We start from the raw sequence: 22945 nt of genomic DNA on the forward strand, positions 1-22945 counted from the left end.
TATTAATAGAAATTTGGACTTGGTGTGGCAACAACAGCCTCAACTAGTGGAAGAAAAAGAAATACTTGTCAGGAGGAGCCTTCTGTCTGCAAGTCTTTAGTTCAGAACAGAGGTGGGAATAAGAATTAATATTGCCCACCTTCCTGTTCTTATGTTTTAGGAAAAACAAGGAAGAATATGAAGTATGCTTTTTTCCATGGGTTTAATGCAAAAGGATAAGTGGGTGACTGGATCTTTTCTGGCATTTTTGTCTCAAGAAAATGCATGGGAGACCATGGCTAGTGACTTCACCAGTCAGATTTGCTGTTCTTGTGCATCAAGCAGAGAAACTGGAGTAGTAATGTATTTGCTAAACTGGACCATACTTTCTCTCTGGCTGCTTCAATATGCCTTCTTCAGGTTAAATAAGCTGTCTTTAAACAAAAACTGGAATTTGAAATAATGCAGATGAGCTGGGCCAAGTCACTATGCTGATCTGTGTGCACATACCTTGCAGCTTGATTTGAACAATTTTCCTAGTTGCTACTTAGTTCCGTATCGTCCTATTTGTTTCTTTCATGAAACAAAACCAAGAACAGTACTTAAGAGTAACACTTCCTTCGTGGGCCAACTTTCTGGGGTATCACCCAAAGAAGCAAAAGTAGTAACAATTCTGAAGAAAGCTTACCTAAAGCAAATGTGTAGGCATTAAAACACTGCCTGAGAGTGTCCTGACCCAGCTAGACCTGCTTTATTTCTGTGCCCCCAGCTAGCAGGTTTTCTTTTAACCTGGAACTCTCTGCTTACATGCGTGTTCAGTCTTCTATCCAGATAGCTAGTTGCCTTTGGGAAGAGGGTTTAAAAAAAAGCATTACAGCTTTTAGACCACCACAGAGTTTGTGATATCCATGTCTTCAGAATCTTGTACAGTTTTCTCTGGAAGAGCAGCAGGTATTCACTGCCAAACATATGACCGACCCCTGACCTTACTGTCAGATTAATGAGTACAGATCTGCAGGTTCATGATTTTCTTACACATCTCGGCTTGCTGTGAAACTAGTTTTATGTCTGAACAAGGCTGTTATTGCTTTATATAGGTAGCTGATTCTTATATCCCCATGAAATTGACAGTTACAAAGAGTATTGTTAAATAACGTGACTGCAGCTAGACTGGTCCAAAGACAGAATAAAGAAGCTAACAGATTTGGTTTTGTGTACTAAGCTTTTTCTCCCATAGAGTGCACAACATCAAATAAACTCTTGTCTGATGGTAAACACCCATAATACCTTGAACTATCTGAATTATAAATTATTAGTCTTCTTGCTAAGTATTCCTTTTTATTTTCAGTTCCTGCAGAGTCTGGAAAAGAAAGCACAGGGTGGCATTGCCATCTACACACATTTCTAAAAAATTAATCTATTCAAAGGGGCTATGTATCAATTTCTAATTCTAGCAGCATTTGTTAATGAAATTTTGTGTAGTTCTGTAAAATAAGTCTCTCTACATAAGTGTGTGTCTCTTCTGAGAGTGAAGAATTGCTGAATGAATTTGGCATAAAACCAAGGGGAAATAGATAATGCCACCCAGGAATAAAGTCTAGTCTTTACAGTCCAAATGCAGTTTAGTCACCATAGTAGGCTGCGTATTACTTTTTTTTTAAAAAAAAAAAAAAGCCTTAGTCTCAGTGCTACAATGAGAGGTCAGGGTTTATATACACTCTGCTAAATCCACCTGTCAAGCTGAAAATTCTGCAGCTTTAAAATAGTGCTAATTGTTATGCAAGACAAGTTCCTGCTTCCTAAAACATGTCCAGTGATCTCATTCATTACGTACGCAGAGTTTTCTTCACAAAAATAAGTCTTACAATTAGGGTTAAATTCAGCTTGGTGTAAATGCAGAGTAAATTGGGTAAGTTGAATTCAAACCAGCAGAATGTGCGCTTGAGTGCAGATTGTGGTGCCCAATTTGTTGCTTCTGAGTGGAAAAAGTACAATTTATCTTTTTTTCTAAGTGCTACATACTAGAATACTTTTTGAGTAGGAAGATTATTGCAATTTGTGTCATTTCTTTCTTTTGCACATGCTAAATCTATTACTGAGTAATTTTCCTATTGGAACTTCCCTGCCAAATAGGAAACAGAGAAGATAATTTTTTAATCACGTTATAGCATTTAAATAATATGCCAATTTGTAGAACTCATTACACACATTTTAATAATCCAAAATATTGGTATGAAGGGCCTTCAAATTAAATCAACTGGGGGAATGCCATTGCTGTGCTTTAGGAAAGAAAAAACAGGACTGGTTACTGTGCAGCTACCTAAAGAAATAATACTGTAGGAACAGGAAACTATATAAAAACAAAGCACTTTTTAAACCTCTTTTGCATTGTTAATTATTGTAGTTTAACATCTTAAACAATAAAAAAGTTTGCATCATTTGATGATGCAAGTATTAAAATGAGTTTGTAGAATTCCATACAGCATCTGCTAAATAAACAAGTTTGGCAGCTTAGCAAATATCATATGATTGCAGCATCCATGACTCGAATTCAAACAGTGATTTATTTCTCTGCAAAGAGTTTGTAAATCAGAATAGCACACTCCTGGGTTCTGGACGGTGTCTGACCCCAGTGAGTTTGAGGAAGGTATTTTTAGTGCATGGCCCCTGTGCAGAACTACCCAAATCAAACGACTGTCTCCTTTGAGTTCCTTTTGAGGGACTGCAGGCCCAGCAGGGACTGCTGGTTGGAGAGGACGTTGGCAGACTTTGGGATTAGGAGTATCACCCGCTGATTGGTCCGACGCCATTCGTTGTATAATCTACAGTGATACCTAAAGGATACCTGGGGAGAGAAGAGAGATGCGCCATGTTTAGAGTCACTGCGGTCCTCCAAGGAATCAATTGGGGTTTGGGGGGAAACGCCTTCAAGTGGAACAAAAAGCTGAGAAACAGCCTAACTGGGCAGGATAAAAATGAGCGAAAAGCGGTGGACAAAGATGAGGCCTACCACGTAGATGCCTTGTTCCCCAAGCTGCCACAGCAGAGAAGAAAAGCAGCCTGTGCCCTACTTTCTGCTGCTGCCTACCTCTCATTCCTTCTTTTATAACATGAAAAAGCAGACATCCTGCCTCTGTCTTTCCCAAGAACTGGAATTATTGGCAGCCACTTATAATGAAAACGAGTTTGGGGTCCTATCATGCTACAAGTTGTTAAACTGACAAGTAATGTAGTTGGCTGGGTGGTGAAGGCTTGCAGGTAGCGAAGCTGTGTGCAAACGCTGACAGGGTTGGGTGTTCTACCTTGTAATGCTTTATTGCTGAATGCATCAAACTCAAGACCACAGATGCAACAAGGTGAGTGTGAGCCATCTGCCAACATGTGTATCTCAATTTAGATTGTCTTTGATTTTTTTTTTTTTAATTGTTATCAGCTAACCAATTTCAACCTTAGTGTGGTTCTGCTAATAGTGGAAGAGAAATGACTGCTATGGATATACAAGATAGCTTAGCCCTGTGGTTTTTTAGAATAGTTTACTGCTTATTTTAGTGACAGCCAAGTGTAGTGAGAGTTATGTCTGTGTAAGAAGATGTACGTGTGCAGGTTTTTTTTAAAACAAACAAACAAACTGTAAACTGGCTTGGGACCTTTTGGGTGAAATGTGCCACATGACAATTATTGTGTTCTTGAGCTGTGGGCAGGAGGGACCCACGCAGTGAGCACAGGAGGAACCTTGTCTTGTTAGCTGTTCTGTCTTCATGTGCAGCCAGTCATTTGTCACGGATTTTTATGCACCTGTGCCACTTCCGTAGGTCAATGCTATGCAGAGGGTGCCAAAAAGGCTGGAGCTAACACGCTTGGCTTGCGCAGGTGGGCGGAAGATGCTGCTGACTCTGCAGAGAAGTGGCTGTGCATTCTGCTGTCAAAAGGGGCCGTGCTGCTTGCTTTCCTACCCCCACAGCAATGACAGGCTGGCTGCCAGTGAGGTATGGAGGGATATTAAGTAATATACATGCCTATGAACGTATCCTTCAAAACCCTTTCCTTATTGCAAAAAGGGTGCTTTTAACTAAATAGATTATTTACCTTTCTGTAAAATCCTACTAGGGACAAAAAGACTGGGTTTGGGTTTTTTTTATTAGATCTTTATACAGCTGTCTGCTGTTAATGAGGGAAACCTATAGAGTTTTTGTTCACTAAGCAGTTGCCCAAAGACAGCTCTTCCAACAGATGAATTGATTCCCCACCTTTCAATCTCCTCTGCTCCCCCTGAAGGTAAAGCAGTCTGCATCTTCATTTCTGTGGAACATCGTATATAAAAGAACATGAGAAATCTCTTTGTAAAAGGCACTGCAGTATCAGCAGAAATCACGTGGTAGAGGGAGGAGGGGGAAAAAAAACCCAACCACCTGCAAAGATGAGTGCCATGCAAAATGCAGTGACTGCTTCAGAGGAGTGAGCTAGAGTTTAGGTTGAGTTTTCAAGTAGCATCACATGAGATTCTTTAAGGAAAGGCTGCACTGTTAAGCCAGGCTCTAACTGCTTGTTTGCTTAAGGTATTTTCACAGGATATCCTAGTTAAGTTTGACAGCTTGTTTACAAGGGGTTCTTGCCTGGAGGCAGTTTCCAAGTGATGTCAGCTACTGAATTCCAGCAGAGCCACGGTTACTCACCCTAAGCTATTACGCTGGATGCAAAACTCTTGAGATGCTGAACAAAGGCCAGATTTATATTGGTCCTTGGCACACTAAACTCCTTTGTTCGCCTCTTCAATAGGATAGCAAGGGGGTTGTCTATCTTTCTCACTTACTCTGAATTAATTTGGGCTAGCCTTTGTTTTAAACCAGCAGTTATGTTATACTGGAAGCTATAGGGCCAAGTCCTGTTGTACTCCAACCTGCTACTTGATCTTACAGGAGTCAAGACTACCTGCGTGCAAGAGAGAGCAGAGTGTGGCCCTGAATTATTAGTTTAAATAGCAGTCTCTGTTTTGTGTCTGAAGCTTTCTTCTTGGGAGTAGCAGGCTTTTTTGTGTGTGTGTACATCAGTTACAGTGATTAAATGCAGAGGAAAAGCAACAGCATTTTATGAAGAACTTGGCTGTTTTAGGGGAAGGGATAAAATAGCTTCTTGGATGCTAAAAATAGCATTTCTCCTGTTCTCTGCTCACTGGGATAACTGTGGTGTGTAAATCTATATGCCAGCTTTTGCCTCCAGAGAAAATAAGCTGATTTATTGGAAGTAAAATGAAGTTTTAGTTTTCTTAATTTTCCCAGGGCCTAAGGGAGCATTATATCACGTTGTGTGTAATTTATGCCACAGCACTCAATACATTCCCTGCATGGCCATAACTACGCAAGCAGTACAGGATTCTCCCACCTCTGAAAATTGAAGGGCAGGTGCTGCTGAAGCACTTGATGCGGTTAGCACTTCTGCATGTGGGTCCATTCCTTGCTGCATGACAAGGGGAGCGTGGAGCCTCCCCAAGGCAAATGCAGGCTGGGGCTTTCCTCCATGACTGATGGGTCTCAGGCCACTGAGCAGAGAGTGGGCATGTCTTCCATGTGTAGGGTGCTCAGTGCCATTTGTAAAGTAGTTGCTTTAAATCTCTACTTTGACTTTGCAAATCTGCCCTCTGAGAAAGTGTGTGAAAACACTGTCACTCAAGCCTGTTGACTTAATCCGCAGATATACTTAAACCTCCTCAAAACTCTTCCATCCAGTACTAATGCTGTGAGGGCAATGAGGGCACCTTCTGTACTGTGAAGAGAGCCTGAGAGTCCTTCCCACCATGTCTCTCTGCTCTGCCCACTGAATTAACCCCCTGCTGAACAGGAAGGCTACTGTGCCCTGAAAGGTTCCCTGCCTTGCCCTTCACCGATGAACACAGTGCTTCATTAGCCCATCCATCTCCTGCTGGTCTGAATAATAGATTAGAGTGGAATTACATCTCCCACAACTCAGTGGACATTTAAGATACTGTATTTCAATTAAATCAACCAAGGTATGCATTTACATCAGGCTTGCTATCACCATATTCTCCAAGTGCCAATAACACATTTCTCTGTATGCTTTTGAAGGGGTAAAAGTTATAAAGTCAATAGAAGGGATTTTTGCCACTTACAATGCAGATGCAATAGACAGTGATAGGGACTACAATTGACATGTTGCAGAAGTCTTAATGAGCAAGGTCAGATATGTCCATGTGTCATGGGTAACTAAATCCAACTACGTAGCCAGACTACCCTTTCCAACTTCCAGCCATTTTGGTGCTTGTGAATTATGTATATTAGGTAAATAGGACAGCATTTGGGTTTCTAAGATAGTCATTCACAAAGGAAATTTGAACAACCTTTGCTGGAATACCTGACAGACATGTCTACACACAGTACTGCAGGAAATACAAGTGCCACCTCACTGCTGGAGTAAATGGCCATCCTGTCAAAGGGCAGTGCTGCTGCTTCACAGAAGATGGAAGCAGAAACGGCAAAAAGAGAAACTGCAGGAGGCTGAGGCAAAACTCTGAGCTTTCCCTACTGTTGTGCGCTGCTAAAATTAGCCTGCAATCCTCTATGGATGAGACAGGGTTTCACCGTTATGAATGAAGTAAATGAGATGTTACCTTTCATAGCTTTCTTGGAGCTAGTTGTTAGGTAGTGTGGGGTTTTTGTGTTTCACCCCATATCACCCCTTTTCCAAGCTTAGTCTGGGTTCAGCATAGGGGTTTCCTGCTGTGGGCTAGCTCTACTAATGCAGTTCTTAAAGTGCCACCTCCTCAGCAGCTTACACTGATCAAAAACTGCTGGAAGGGGTCAGCCATACAGCGTGTGGCCATACTCACTGAGGGGGAGAGCTGGGTGCTGGCCCTGCAGGATTAGTGGCTGTGCCAGCACCACAGGCAGGGTGGTCTTGCCCCCACTCAGGGTAGCACAGGCTCAGATGAGCTTTTCCTCTCACAGCAGCACAGCCTTACACCATCGCACAAGCATTACCCTGTTAGTGTGAATGCTCCCTGTCTGCATCTGCTCTTCTGTTCTCCTTCCCCCACCAGAGCTAGAGGTGTGAAATGTCCAACTCAACAGTAACCTGGGGTTTTCAGTGAACTGCTAGACCACGGCTTGATAAACACTTATTTTGGCAGCTGTCCTCTGGGTTCCCTTCATTTCTGCTGGGCCAACTGTTTGTTGGTGCGCTGGGGCCAGGAACGGATCTCAGTTTAACAACTTGGTACAAGACAAGTGGCTTTTAGGACAGATCAGCATGCAAGTGACAGCCCACCTGGGTGCAGGATAGGAATAAGGCAGCAATTTAATTTGCACTGCAAAGGCAGCTACATTTCTACATCTACAGACCTGGGTGTAAGGTGTATTCTGCTGTGGACTTCCCACAGCACCACGAGCACGAGGAATGGGGTAAGCATGGGATGCACCCACATCCGAGGGTTTTGAATTGTAAAATTGGCCAGATGTTGGATTAGAGTAAAATCTGAATCCTCTATGGCAGCCAGGTTGTTCACCTAAAGGTTTGTTGTGCACTGTGCCTTCACCTTTTGCACGTTACCTTTGATGAAACTGCCTCTTGTAGCATCTGTCTTGAACTCCTCCATGTTACTTCCTTGTCTCCCTCTTGCTGTCCCCTCTGGTGCTTGGGATTTGGGAATTACTGACACCAAAAGCAAACTGTCTTTCTGGTTTTCCAGAGAACTTGAATAGTGTAGAACCAAGAGGTTTTTTGCATATCTACCTTAAATTTATCAGTACAGAAGGTAAACATAAGCAATGCTTTGTACAATGGTCCACCCGCTCTACAGCACTCTGTGTAATTAATTTTCTGATTTGTTCATTCCCTTATTCCTGTGAGTTGAACAGAAAACCAATACTTACTAGGGTCCAAAAGAGGTAAATAGTGAAGAGTGCGACAGTGAGTGCAATGAGGCCAACAGCTTCTAGCCTACTACTAAAGTGCAGATGGTCCACTGCTCCTCGTAGACACAACCAGCCAGAGATGGTCGCCAGTGGAGTAATAAACAAGAAGCACACCATGTCTCCAAAGAGAGTCCGTTTCTCGTGCTGGGGGCCTGGGTTCCTCAGCCACTGAAGGCAAAATGCAGACAAAGCAAGTGTCAGCACAGGGAGGACGTTTTACCCGCACGCTTGCAAAATGCAGACCTGCCCCTTCGAGGAGGGAACATGGACCACATGCAGGACATGGCTTTGGCTGTCCCTAGAGAGCTCCCACCTGAACTTCTCCCCCTCGCTGTCTGCTGATGCGCAGCTCTAGCCATGCAGACCTACTGCATCGTTTATTCAGCTGTAGTGAAAGCTGCCTTGAGAAGGGGAAGTGTTTTGTATAGCGCAGCCCCTGGCATTTGGTTGCTGAACTGTTTGAGAAACTCCCTTCTTAATGTGGAAAGAATCACACACTCTCCTGACAAATCAAGAGTGCAGAAAATATTTGCTCATATTTTGTATGCTCTTTCAAGAATTTTTTTTTTCCATTCTGCTTGTAATATTGGCAAAGCCATTTTGAACTTGCTTTCAGATATCTGCATGCAAGCAGAGTTGAATGCACACAAGGTTACTTTTATTAAGAGGTTATTAATCTTGCAAAACAGAGTGCCTGAAAGTCAACCGCTGAAGCGAAGGTTGATTGAACAGCTATATCAAGCCCACACGCCCATGTTTCTATAGACAGGATTTTAGATAGCAGACGTGAAAGAAGTTCAGCCTACAACAGTACACTGAGACCTTTTATTAAAAAAAAAGCATCACTCAAGTCAGTATTTGAATAGGAAGAATACAAAGCCCTGCAATTTTTGCCAACGTAAGCCATAGGATTTGGTCAAAATCCTATGCTCTGCAGCATTCTTTTTTTTTTTTTTTTTTTTTTTGAAGCATATAACCATATGCATGGTACAACCAAGGATAGCAAATATTTCTTACTGTGGCACCTGGGAACCCCAACCAGCCTGGGAGCTGTACATATTACCCTAGCCACCAAGAGTAAACACACCATGTACTGCACAGGACTGTGTCTGCCCTGGAGAGTCCACGATCTAAGCAGAGGAGTCAAAGCTGGGAACGGGCAGTAGAAGTGGAGTGAGCTGTCATAACCCCAGCTGCCTGTGCAGCTGCAGCTGGGTGCAGGGAAGGCTATCCATTCCCCATCTGGCACGTCCCTCCGAGGCCCCTGGCTCCAAGTGCAGAGGCCGTACTGAAGGCAAGGGAAGTCCTGCTCCTCCAGGCAGCTATTGCATTATCTGTCATCAGCACAACAAGAAACCAAAGCCACTGCAGCTCTGTGCCAGCAGACGTGGAAAAGGCTCATGCATCCTTAAACCGTCTGGCCCTCTCATTCCTCCCAGCGTATTATACATGGCAGTAGAAGTCCTGTCTCTATTAGCTCCAGAAACTAAGGTTGGGGAGGCAATTTCATCCCTTCACCAGTTAATGCCTTTTATTCCCAGGCACCTCAGCTTTTTTTCTTCTTCCCTATTACAGTGCTACAGCAATGACCCAGAGGAACAGCAGGACTTGAGTTTTGACAAGAGAGGGCAAGGCTAAGAGCGTTGTGCAAATTAATGAATATTTCTCATCTAGGTATCCTACCCCTCTGTTATTTTCAGACCCTGCTTCGTCTTTTCCCACCACAAAAACAAATACAGCATTTACCTCTCCATCTTCATATGGGGTAAAACAACAGTCAAGAAATTGAGTGCAACCAGGAACAGACAGCTGCTAATCTGGCACTAGCAGAAAGGCACAAATCAGTAGACAAGTTTGCCTCAGCCTCACCATCTCTCAGATGGAAATAATAAATTATCTACTTCACAGGATTTTTGTGAGGTTTAACTCAGCAGCCTAAGATCCATTTTTATGTACGAATCAGAAATTTAGGAGAACACAAAAATATGTTCATAAACTTTTTTTTTTTCAGGATGTAGGCTTTTAACTTGCTTGAATCCTTTTAAAATCCTAAGGAGGTGGGAAGTGTTTCATAACTGCTATGTACTACTATAAGCAAGATGTTGTAAGGGAAGACGCTAGTTAAAGAGGGAGGCTCAATATTGTTTTTTCCCTTTTCAAGCAGTGTCTTAAGCTCAAGATTATTTAAAATACCAGAATACCAGGTGTGATGAGTTCACCCCAATCAGCAGCTAAGCACCTATACAGCCGCTTGCCCGCCCCCCACCCCATCAGTATGGGGGACAGAACAGGAAGAGGCTGCAAGCAGAGCTTGCTTCAGTAGAGCTTGTACAAAATAAGGAGACATAAGCTTACATTTGAACAGCTTTTTATTTTATAGTAACTTTATAGAGAACGCTAAAAAGTCATGTGTGAAAGGCTCACAGCACTCTCCCTGGAGCTTTCATTCCATTTACTTAAAAACACTCCCAGGGGTGCATGCATAACAGTTCCAGGTTATATCTGGTTGCTTCTAGACAGGACTGACTGCAACCTTCACCTTGTTCAATTTCCACGAATCCCTATAATGTGAAACCGCCAGGAAAATGAGAGGAACTGAAAGTGCCTGGTAGTGGAGATTCTGCTTTTAAAGGTGACTGCTTGTAAAGAAACCTGACTAGGTTTCAGTTTTTTGTGAAAAGTATTTGTTTAAAAGGTGACCCACAAGAGAATTGCTGAGCACCTGCACGTCTCCTTGATCTCAATGGGAATTGGAGGTGTTCACCACTTTCCCAGGACAGACCTTAAAAAGCCAGTATCTCCTTTTCTCCGTGCTATGTGGTGACTGTCCCCCCTGTAACTGGGCAGTGAAGAACGCATTGCAACATTTCAGAGCCCATTTAGTGGAGGCTGCATCCTCAAATCTGTGCAATCTGTTGTGATCCCTTCGGCATTCATGCAGCTCAGCTAGGGCAAGAAATACTGTCTATTGATCTGAGCAAGAAGGAAGAACAGCAAGAACACATACATGCGAGGAAGCACACAGATTAAGGCATGTGTTGTCATCTCTGCCCTACAACTTTCACGAGACACAGTACAATGCACTTGAATTAAGACAGCATTTTACGGTGTGCCATCTAACTTGATGGAAAGTTTGAGCAGACAAAAATGGTGTGAGACTGCTTCACAGGCTGATGGCTCCCCACACTCCTTATGTCTTGTCTGACCCATATGAACAAAGAATCAAACCCAAGCAATTCAGATATTAGATGAGGCTAGGACATACAAGAGTAGCATTAAATACTACATAAAACTAAATACTAAATTAACACCCCACCATTCTACATTCTAACCTTAAAAGCTGGAGAAATTCCCAGCACTAGTTCTGAAGTGGAAGTCAAAAGCAACAAATAACTAATTTCAATGGCTGTATGGATCTCAGTCACAGCACGTATTTTTCTCCTGAAGTAGTGCACACGTGTTTCTAAATCTGATTCTGTTCAGATTCTAGGTTTCAGTCTTTTGTTTTGGAAATGTGCATTGTCAAGTTACTTTACAGCTAAAAAGCCAAGCCAGCTGAAACTGTGAAACTGAAATCCACACAAGGATCCCAACAAAGTGCTGAGCTGATTAGTTAGTGTGGCAGTACAGTAGGGAGTACCCTGCTGGCAAAGAATGAGATGTAAGGGCAGATGCAACTGTCAGATCTGCACTATGATACTCTGAAAGCTGTCCTATTAAAATGTGTCAATGTGCTCAATTATTTCTGCAATAAATTGAGACTCTCACAGTAATAATTTCCATTTTGGGGGAAAAAAAAAAAGAGGTCATAAAAAGGGTCATGTTTGAAGCAAAATGCTGGCCTGCCTGGCAAAGCACTATTTTATCAAGTGCTATCTTAAAGCAAACAGTGATTCCTGTTCCTGATACACAGGTAGAGAGACAGAGTAACAAGACACAAACTGACTTTAGCAATGGCAGCAAGCACAAATTCAAGAACAGGTAAGCACAGTGCCTGATGCACAACCCAATATTGGCTCATGACTGACACAAGCAAGAAATCCTGTGCCTGGAGACTAATATACACCTGATGAGAATCCAGCCCCTCGAAGAAACTTGGGGTCCCACCTCGTCCCTCACAGTGACAAATACCAAATGGGGTCTGCTCAGAAGCAAAACATCCCCAAACCCTGAGCTAAAGGCTGTGCCTGCATGATATCTCTCTGCTCCCCCAGCTGTCCATGCCATCTCTTCGGCAGCGGGTGCTGCTGCCGCGGTCGCGTGGACTGCACGCACTGCTCCAGCACGGGGGCTCTTCGCTCAGCCAAGCTCAGCTAAACAGGGCAGGTGTTGCTGAAATGACCCAGACTGTCTGTCTGCCGGGGAACGGGCACTCCCCAAAGGGCAGCCACAGCAATCGGTCTGGGCAGGGCAACATCTTCGGCCACGGGTCTCTTTGCCCAGCAAATGTGTGCCCAAGCCTGCAGGCAGTGGCAAAAGCTCCGCTGAGACACACTGGTGATCTCCTCCTGTGCTCAGACAGGATCACTTCAACTGGAAAACAGAAAGGGCATCAAGAAAATGGAAAGCCCACGCCACAAAAGGAGACTTTAAAAGTTTGACTCACTTATCCCAGCAAAGTCACATTCTAAATGCATCTTGGGGATGGCCAAAAGAAGGGAGAACTGAAGGGGGACATGGGTGAAGGAGAAGTGCTACTTAAGCTAATGGACAGTGTTGGCTTAAGAACAAATGGGTAATAGTTGGCCATAAATAAATTTAGGGTAAGAATCAGAAAAAAATTCCCAGCCTTCAGAGGATCCAGCTCTGGAACAGCCTCCTGAGAAGAGCGGTGTAGGCTAAAACTCTCAAAGCTGACATAGTTTTATGAAGGAGCTTGCTTACATTCTGAAAGGGATTTTTGATATACTGCATTTGACGTGAGAAAACACTGTTAACACACCCAAGGCTCCTTCACCTCACACTGACATGTGTAATACACATATAAGGATTTGTTGCAGTTACTTCACAAAGCAGAGTTGAATTTAAATTATTACCTGCCCTAGAAAGATTAAACTGAACTCTTGACCTTCATCAGAGGGTCTCCACGCTTCCTTCAACTGAATGCAAACTCTAGTGCTCAGCAACTTAATGTGGATTTGCAACAGTCCCTGGGAGACTTTTGGTCTATGAGCCCACTACTGGCTTCCAAAATTTTACCTGATACTTAAAACTGCACACGAAACCAGACCTATGAAACTGTCCAAAATCCCCTTTCAGTGCAAATGTACAGAGATGTTTATTTGACATTGTCAAATGATCTGAAACTTCAGACTCCTGAGATGAGCGAATGGGCTCAGTTTCCTTCTAACTGGTTTACTTCATCTTGCCTAAGCAAACGCAACTGGAGGCTGAAGAACTGCCCCCCTGAAAGGGGACACAGGCTGAGGCATCCGCGCGACGTGCCAGCAAGGTGAAGCCTTACATTTGGAGAAGGAAATAATCAGAACAAGCAGCAACCGAGGACCAGAATACCCTGGAGAGGCTCAGACTGTGAATTTATCTAACGTAAACAAAATGAGCTGCCCACAGAAAACTGCTGTAAAACACCTCCACAAGTTTGAGCTGCTTCACCATTGTGAAAGGCCAAATCCTGGAAGCACTCACCTCCATAGGTCTAACTTCAATTAGATGAGTCACAAAGGCAAAGTAAAGTATGCGCATAGTGTTTTCCAGATCAGAACCTAAGGCTACAACCTGTTTCTACTGGGAAGCCCTTTTTAGTTCACTACATTTTCCTTGGAAAATTGATTTTACGTAAATGTTGCTGGAGTTATACCAGCAGCAAGGAAGATTCCACAGAGATGAAAAAAAATCCATCACACTGCTTTTTAGTTAAAGGTATTTAAATAGTTATCCATATGAAGCTGGGGGGAGAAGAACAGGAAGGAATTGTCTTCCCTAAATGTGCTTCCCTTTGAAATAAAAATAACTTATTACACATCAAACATATCAGTTCATTTTGTTCTTTTGACGCCCATAGCTCTGCAGTGCATCTTGATGAAAGCCGTCTGTACACAAGCCAAACTGCTAGCAATTATTGTCATTTCTGGTTTCATGCCAGCAGTGACCAATGGGAGCATTTTGCCTTGGGCTTTAAGCAACGAAAGACTGATATTGCCTATTTTTTTAGAGTGTTTCTCTTGAATGAAGGACATTTTTAAAGACCAGGAAGACCATTTATTGGCCAAAAAAAAAAATCACATCTGAATTTTACTCAAATACTTTCTTACTTGAAAAATTTGTTTTAACCTTTTTCAGTGAAATGTTTTGAAACTAAGCTTAACTACATGTAACTCAAAATAGTCTCCCAGACCAGAATGGTATGTATGTTTGTTTTCAGTGCAATGAAACATTTTGGGTGACTCAAAACTTTTCTAGGTTAAAGTTTTGCCAAGGAAAACAAACATTTGACAATTACTTTTCAGTTGAAAAAATATTTATATTTCAGTTTTTGGGTTTCCTGCTTAGATCAAACATTCAGTTACTGGCACAGTATTACTGTCTTCAGTGGGTACTTTTAGAAAGGCCATGGTGACAGCTCACAGAGATGTTCCTTTGGTCCCAGAGACAGGCCTGTCTATTTGACAGCTAGAAACCAAATGATTTGACCTCTGTAACTTTATTATGCTAATGTTGCGGCCTCTTTGTAACTGAGTCTGCTCTTATTTAAGTTTAATCCTTATTTTAACTCAAGTTCCAGGGAATATTTTAATTGTGGATGTCTGAATGAGCCAAAGCTACTTTTTGAAATAGCAAATGAATTTCATTTGCATGTTTTTGTAAGTGGAAAGAATACGCTATTCATTGTAAGGGTGGTGTATGATACACCTTTAATTTTTTTTGTTTTGTAAAAAGAATAAACTACAGTGCAGATAGGAACCAACCCTAGGTAGTAGCTAAGCGTAAGGAGAGTACTGCAGGCTGTTGCTATCACACCATAACTGAATTTGCAGTCTAGACCTTGGGTAGTTTGCCAGCTGAAGAACAGGAGTTTGATATACAATGCTCCACCAAGTAGCAATAATGCAGTGGCTGCATTAGATGTGGTGTTCAGTTTCTGGATTATACAACTTTAATGTCTGAAAACAGGATTAGTAATTCTCTGATAGTGAAAACAAACTACAGAGCTTGCTAAGTTGCACTATAAAAATCTATGAAATTTCTTGCAGGTCCAATTAAACAATATTGTATTCTTCAACATTAGTCTGGCTTACTGGTATTCTGTTTTCCTACTATCCACTTTTAGTTTACGTTTCAGGTGATGCTTGTATCAGGTAAAAGATTGCAAGATGTGTCAAGAAAAAAGATTATGTGGAACTCCGGGAGAAGTAGTATTTCCTTTTATCAAGGAAAAATTTATTTTATTTTATGTTTTTCAAAGCTCCCGTTCTATTTTGGATGAACGTATTCCCAATTAGGCAGACAAATGTATGCATTCAAGAAAATCAATCAATAAAAATCGCATTTTGCATTTTAAATCAAAAGCAGATTTGCTATTGGCAACACATATTTCAACACACTGCAAATGTCCTGATCTACAAGCTCAAATATATGGAAACTAAAGACATGATAGATAATAAATGCCTGGTAGCTCTCCAAAAAGACAGATGCAATACAACTTTTCATCTTAGCACTTTTTTTTCCCTAGAAAAAGCAAACTTTGACTGGCTCCTATTGGTGGTAGGAAATGCTACCAGCAGGACAGAGATGATAACCAGGCAGTTTAGAAACCTATTACAGAATCATGATGTCCAAAGAAAAGTCACCAATACCATTATCTAACACAAAAATAGCTGTACCTTTGAAAACCCACAGCATCTTCCCTCATCTTGCTAGTCCTTGAAGAATAGCATTTGGCCTTTTCCAAAGCAGCTATTTCCTCTCTGATTGTTCAGTTACTTTCTTCTGGGAATTTTTCTCAACACTTTTTACCCTTGATAGCTAGTTCTTTAAATTTAGAAAAGAGCAGTTACAGATGTGATGGTTTGAAGGCATAGTCTGTTCACTGACAAGTAATCTTTGCTTTTCTTCTTTTTTTTTTTGCAGGGGGTGGGTTGCTCTTGTTTGCATTCCTGCTGTCAGTACTATGAGAAAGATTTGTGCCTGGGAAAAGTCAAGCACTGTAGCAAAACTATTCTGTAAAGAGTTGTTTTATAACAACTATTTAATTTCTCTTTAAAGGACAGAGAACAGCTTGTTTTGGTCTCTGGATTTTTCCCCATTAGAAATGAATAGAGTATGGTATTCTAGGTGTAAAAAGTGCATCTTTGAAGAGGTTATGTTTTTAAAACTATATGTATTGGGGGGTTTATTATTTATTTTTGTAATACTTTCTTTAACTCAGACATACTTCTACTGGAAATCTACATGGCTGCTTCAAATTCTCCTTGTGTGACTTGGGTCTCAGGGGTCTTCACAGCTGAAGACAACTAAGTACAAAAGCACCTCCATCAGCTTGCCCTTCTTATTTTGTCCTTTTTGGGCCAAGAAGGGAGGGAGGACGTACATACTTAAGTCATCTGCTCCCAGCCCTAGTGTGCTGTATTGACAGCTGCAGTTCCTCCAAACTTCATGAAAAGTTCATGAAAGTTTGGAATTTTCAGGATTCATGGAAGTTTTCCTTGTTGGTGACTACGCTGAGTCACCATTTTCCTTCTGGCTTTAAGAGTGATCCCTCTACAAACTACGTGCAGCAAATCTGGTGTCTCTTCATTACAGTAATTTAATGCTAGTGACTTGCTTCACTGAGCAGTGGAGAGGAAAAATAAGTAAAAAGAATCCCAACAGATAAAACCAGCATGACTCAAAGTCTTGCACAAAAAGTAAATTCATATTTCGGTATAAGGCTTCTGGAAGTTTTAAATTATAATGTAAGCTCATCTTAACTACACCATGCATAGATGTAGGTTTTAGGGGGTTTTTTAAATTTATTTTTCTTTTCTAGCATGAGCTCTACAGCCAGCAATAGATTGGGAAAAACTGAAGTTAATTTCTGCCCAATATTGTGATGATTATCTTGACTTTATTTTTTCTCCTACTCATGCTCTTTTGCTTATGAGTTTTATATTGTTAATTAAGTGCTTTCTCTTTGTTTGTTTGCTTGCAAAAAATGAACCAATAGACACCACATCCTGGTTGGTTTAAAACATGTAAATAACTTACAAGCAATACAAGCCTGACTTATATGGTCACATAATGTTCTTATACCATATTTATGTTGTAGCTGGTTGTTTTCTAACAATACTTTATTGCACATAAATACATTTGTACTGCCATGTTTTGTGTCTGTTTCTGTACTAAGCCAAGTGGAAGCAACATAGATGCAATATTGAAATCAAAATGAAGATGATATATAATACTCATATAAAGCTTGCCTAATCTTTATGCTGAAACATAGCAAAAACATCTACATGAATAATGTCACACATTCCTAGAGTGGATTTCTTTCTGTGGATTGGCTGCATTAAAAAAGCAGCTTATATAAAAGTGGAAGGTCTATAGAAGTCAGTAACTAAAACTACTGCAGTTTGATTTCACTGTGTTTGTTTTGAGATCCTTGCAGGTTTGTCACAAGGAATATCAGGTCTATGCATATCAACCACCATATTATAGACTTTTCTTTCCTCCGGTGTCTAGAGTTTCTGCTGCTTCAGCCTGGGTCCTCTGTGTCAAATGTAGCCAGGCTCTCACTGGCATTGGGGTGACCAAGACGTGGGAGGGAAAAGTAGGGCTACTCAGCAGCAGCTGCTTTTTTCTTTGAGGTGCATCATCCCTAGGCACATTCATAATGAGATATCCATGTGACCAAGCACATGTCCTGCAGACCTCTAATTTCCAGCAGACTGTACAGGGGTGCTCTCCATCTAGCACACAGTAGAATAGGTGGGTTCAGACCTTGCCTGTACTTCTTGAATTGAATTTTGCAGTATCATGAGCCCAGGGACTGAGGGGAATGTGCATGTACTGGTAATGTGTAAATGGACAACGTCTTTTGGATTACTGGCAAATAGCTCCTTTTAACTGGCTGTAGGGCTGTGGATGTCTCCCTTATCTAAAGAAGGAGCTCTGAAATCAAGCAAAATGGCTATACTTGCTCTGCTCATGCCTGCCAAATGCTTCAATAGCAACATGTTGTCTAGCAAAAATGTGACTCCAAATGGCAGCTCCAAAGATGCTACAGAAAGCTTATGCTCCAGTAGATTATGTCTGATTGATGTTGGTGGTTTCAATTTTCTGTGCCAGAGCTTGCCAGGTGCCCTCCAGAAGGGAGATGAACGGAAGGATCTTCAGTATGAAAAAACCTCTTTTCCTATCACAATCCGTCTCTTGCTCCTTTACAACAATATATCACGTTCTCTCCAGTGCAGCTGTTGTGAACAAGTTCACGAGTTACTGAGAAATAAGGAAGTCCCAGGTCCCAATGGAGAGCTGAGGAGCATCAGCCCAGCCTCTGAGCAGAAGTCCCACCAGAAGCAGGGTCATCTGGAGGGAGTGCGACAGTTCCCAGCTAGCTCAGTCCATAAGTAAGGCAGTGTAAGTGCTGAAAGTTGGGTAGGGCAGGAGGGGGCTCTGCACTTACCTGCAGTGCATTAGCCACCCATTTAACAAAATCTGTGAAGGCTCAACAGAAAGCAATTCTTACCAACACTGGAGCACATTTGACATATGTAGGCCAACAGTATGGAGACAAGGAACTGTAAAGGAGACCACTCCTTTTGGCTGACCAACCTTTGACACACACCTGTGGAGGTGAAATGTGTGCATTCCCTGGTGTGTGCTTCTTTGACTTGATGAAGGACAAGTCACAGAGCTCCTCCACCCAATGTAGCAGGAGGCAAAAGACAGAAATGGCGGATGGCAATGAACAAATCACTTTCCTTGAATGCTGAAGGAGGGGTTGATCCCCACCATAATGCCTGATTCATGGTTCAGAAACACAATTCTTATGGGGAAAATAATCTGAGTTAAAAAAATAAGTAAACCAAGAACATCTGAAGCTTCACAATGCAATGTTGAGAGGATGGATCTGCCTGACAGAATGTACTACCATTTCCTGCCTCTCTGGTTGGGTTTTGGGCATCAGATTGTACATTTCTTGGGAGATGTTTCTCCCCTAGACAACAAAAACATGTCCTGTGGCATAGATAAAGGAATGTCTCTCTTGAGAAGTACATAGTTTGAAACTCAGTTGACCAGAGAGAAGCTTATGATGAAGAAAAGATACAAAGGAAAAAAGAGGAAACGGAGGTCAAAGTGAATGCTTCCTTTGCTTTTCCTTGCAAAAGAAATCCAGGAAAAACAGTCTGCTGTGCATAACTTAAGACAAAGCAAAGGTCAGCCCCCTGCATTTTTGCATCCCATGCATGATGTACGCAGGAGGCAGGATATAGTTGTAGATATGTCCCTTGTATCTGAGCTAAAAATCTCCTGTTGGGGTGCATGGGCCCACATCCTTAGTGTGAACATGGGCAACTGCTTAAAAGAAGGCAAAAAGCCATCTTGTAACAAATTTTTATGGAGCACTTGCTTTCATTTCATAATGAACTAATGGCAAACTAGCAACATGGGGGGGGGGGGGGGGCAGAGAAATGCTATGCGTTCACTATCCTGTTCTGATCAAATCATGAAATGCAGCAAGAAATCCTCTGCTGCTTCCATAATAACGTACACAGAGGAGGAAGGAATATGGCTGAACGACCAGCCATGCCACTCACTGCTCACTTCATTTCAAGCCCACTACTGCTGCAGCCTCTCCTGGGTGCTAACAGCAGGAATGAAGTCAGTTATGCCATTTCTAGATAAAGTACATGGAGTATCTCAATTTGTTTCCGTTGAGATTTCCTTCACACTCACGGCTAAGCTGCTAAGAAGCAGTGATCAACCCAGTGAAGGGATGAGGAGAAAACATAGTACCGTGTTCTCTTCTTTTTTTTGGCCCCTTTAAGAAAGTGAATAGTATGTCTCTGAATAGTCAGAAATACCATTTTTTTTTTCCTGATGGAAAATCTCTAGGAGAAAAGATGAATATGAAGATTGATTGCTTCAAGCATTTTTATACTACCTGTCACTGACCAATGGATGGGATATATTCTCTGCATGACATAGGGCCTGCTGAGGAGTTACTAGATCAACTTCTATAGACTATGCTCTACAAATGACTTTATGAGAACAACAGTCCCTCTTGACCTCCTAAAATGCATGGGTAAACTCATCATTCACCTCCACTGGAAGGACCATTTACCATTTACATTATCTAGTTCAGCGGAATCTTTGGAGAACTAATTATCTTACTAAATGAAGAGAACCTTGACTCCCCACCCCAAACACACACACACACACAAAAACACACAACGATGCCACGGGCTCCAAAAACCTGAACGACAAGGAAATATTCCAGATAAAAAGTGGACAATGAGAAAAATCAAAGCAGCTTCCCTTCATATGTTCAATTTTGTTGCTTCAGTCAGCTTTTCAGTTTTTATTGTTTATTCTTATAGTCAGAATGACAATTACTGAAACATTAGAATATTAAACAGGTATATTGGAAAGAGGGTAAAATAGTGAGTTGGACGAGGATTTAAGCAAAAATGTTTTATTCCACTAGGCTTTCGGAACACAGTTCCTTTGAACTTTATATGTCTGAGTTAATACAACTTGGAATTTATGTTTATAAGTATGAACCAACCCCCCACTCGTAAGAATTAGAGAGTGGCAACTGGGAGCATATGTTGGACAAACACCACCACTTGGGAGCAGAGCAGGAAGGATTACCCACAGCAGTGACTAGGCATCAAGGATTAACTATGCTACCTACTTTGAAAACTTGAGAACTTTCTCCTCTCAGGGTCAGTCCTTTTGCCCTGTGCCTGCTCTGACTGGTGGTGGGAAGGCTACCTATGTCTCTTTTCCATGGGTAAAAATAGTTTGTATATTCCCTTTGTGTCCTTCAAGTACGTTCACTTTCCTATCCCTCAGGAAAAATAAAGATACACATTTTCAAACCTGGTTTGAGAAATGAACCCTTTAAGACAGTGCGGTTCTGTAAGTGTTTTTCAACACAGTGAAAAGATGATAGACTTTTATTACCTCTTTTCACATTAAATTAACCTTAAAATTCCAAATGGAGAAAAATCATTCTGCCTTCATATATCCTGCGAGCTATACTTGTAGCAAACTCAGGCCAGTTCTAACCTGTTACAGACTTGAGGCTATGCATTCTGTTGACGTTTCCCTTGTGTTATTATGATCAATTAATCATAACTCCTAATACAAAATAGTCAAAATGTTTACTCAAACATATGTGCCACTGAGTTGATTAAAATAAAAAATAAGAACAATATTTGTTAAATAGATCTCAAATATAATACAACTGTCTGAGCAACTGGTATTGTCCAGTCCCCAGTTACTAAGGGATGACAAACAATATGTGCACCTATTTTTAATGCACCAAGTGAACATATGTCTGCCAGAGAAAGATGGAAATACAATGAGCTGGGATAATTTAAATAAACAGCTGTCACTTTATGCAAGATTGCCTTTGGTGAGCATTGATTTGTGTGTGTACAAAAAAGGAAAAGCAGAATTATAGAACTAAACAGAATTACAAAACTAAAACTCTCTAAGTAGGAAGGTCAGCGTACTTGTCTCCCATTTTTCTGTAATCCACAAACTCCAAGCCACAACTGAAGAAGAATTTATTCATCTGTGTTATTTGTTCCTTCATTATACTACTCGCTGTCAAAGATTTCACTACACTGCCCTAGGCCTATTAAGATTCATACAGAATGCATCTGTGAACTGCATTTGTGCTTTCAAGAGAGGAAAGGCAAGCTTAAAATAATTTATTTTTTTTTTAAGGTGAAACATACTTAAAGTCAATGAGTTTTATGTTGCTTACATAAACCTTTCTTGGGGGAACACAGCTGCATTTCTGTATTTTGCATTTTAGAATGTACATATCGTTGTATAACAGACAGGAATTAAATTCACTTTCAATTTTTTTGTTCTTATTGAATGATTCCACTGAAGAAGGGGGCTCAAAAACCCATTAAGATAGAAGATTTCCACACCAATAACGTGTACTCTTTGAAGCTCAATTTGCCAGAATGAATAAGCAAAGTTAAAAACCAAGAGTTCAAACCCTTTAAGGTCTCAAAGCACAGGAGAGATTCTTTCATTTTAAGTGTATATGTAAGCCCTGATGTGAACATAAATGTCAGATCCTGAAAAATGACTATCAATAATGTAAAAAGAAAGCAAGAGACAACACCATAGGGAAGTAGTATATAGGGAATTTCTCCACTTTTGAGTGGAGATGAGAAAACGTGCAAGATTCCAAACTATCTGACTTTGAAATTTTTTCCTGGATCTCAAACCCTCAGAACAACATCTTCCTTTGGAGTGACATATAGTTGAGACAGAAACTGGTCTTTAGAAAACTTTGGTGTTCGTGATTTTTTGTACCGGTTTTTTTCATCACTAACAATGGAGAATGACACGTTGAAGCGTCATAAAACCTCTGGAAATCTTCGTAAAATTCAGGGTCTTTTAAGCAAAACAGAAAGAATACCAGCATAGGAACACATAGCTAATGAACAGTGAATCAGACATAAGGCCACTGAAAAGTGTCAGGAACATTATTTATCACCAAGAAAAGATGGACTAAAGAGGAGAAAAAAATAGAAGAGGAGGTTTATCAATGATGGTCTTTTAATGACAACTTTAGTTATCAATACAGTTGTGGTTTAACCTGGCAGGCAGCTAAACACCACACAGCTGTTTGCTCACTCCCGCCCCCACAGAGGGATGGGGGAGAGAATCGGGGAAAAAAGGAGTAAAATTCATGGGTTGAGATAAAGACAGTTTAATAGGACAGAAAAGGAAGGGAAAATAATAATAAAAATAAAGATTAAAAAAATATACAAAATAAGTGATGCACAGTGCAATTGCTCACTGCCTGCCGACCGATGCCCAGCCAGTCCCAGAGCAGCGGCCCCCCC

The 22945-nt window shown here is 41.3% G+C and overlaps 1 protein-coding gene across 1 annotated transcript; it reads right to left on the reverse strand.

The window, feature by feature from the left end:
- Positions 1–2665: 2665 nt before the first annotated feature.
- LOC103899482 (E3 ubiquitin-protein ligase MARCH3-like) lies at positions 2666–10175 on the reverse strand. The gene is made up of 3 exons (XM_009279963.1): positions 10098–10175; positions 7863–8072; positions 2666–2824 (listed from the first exon to the last, which is right to left on the reverse strand). Exons 1-3 carry the CDS (start codon positions 10173–10175, stop codon positions 2666–2668), a joined length of 447 nt encoding a protein of 148 aa, XP_009278238.1.
- Between the last annotated feature and the right edge of the window lie 12770 nt (positions 10176–22945).

Source organism: Aptenodytes forsteri, unplaced genomic scaffold, assembly GCF_000699145.1.
Source record: "Aptenodytes forsteri isolate BGI_AS27 unplaced genomic scaffold, ASM69914v1 Scaffold371, whole genome shotgun sequence".
Classification (NCBI taxonomy): Eukaryota; Metazoa; Chordata; class Aves; order Sphenisciformes; family Spheniscidae; genus Aptenodytes; species Aptenodytes forsteri.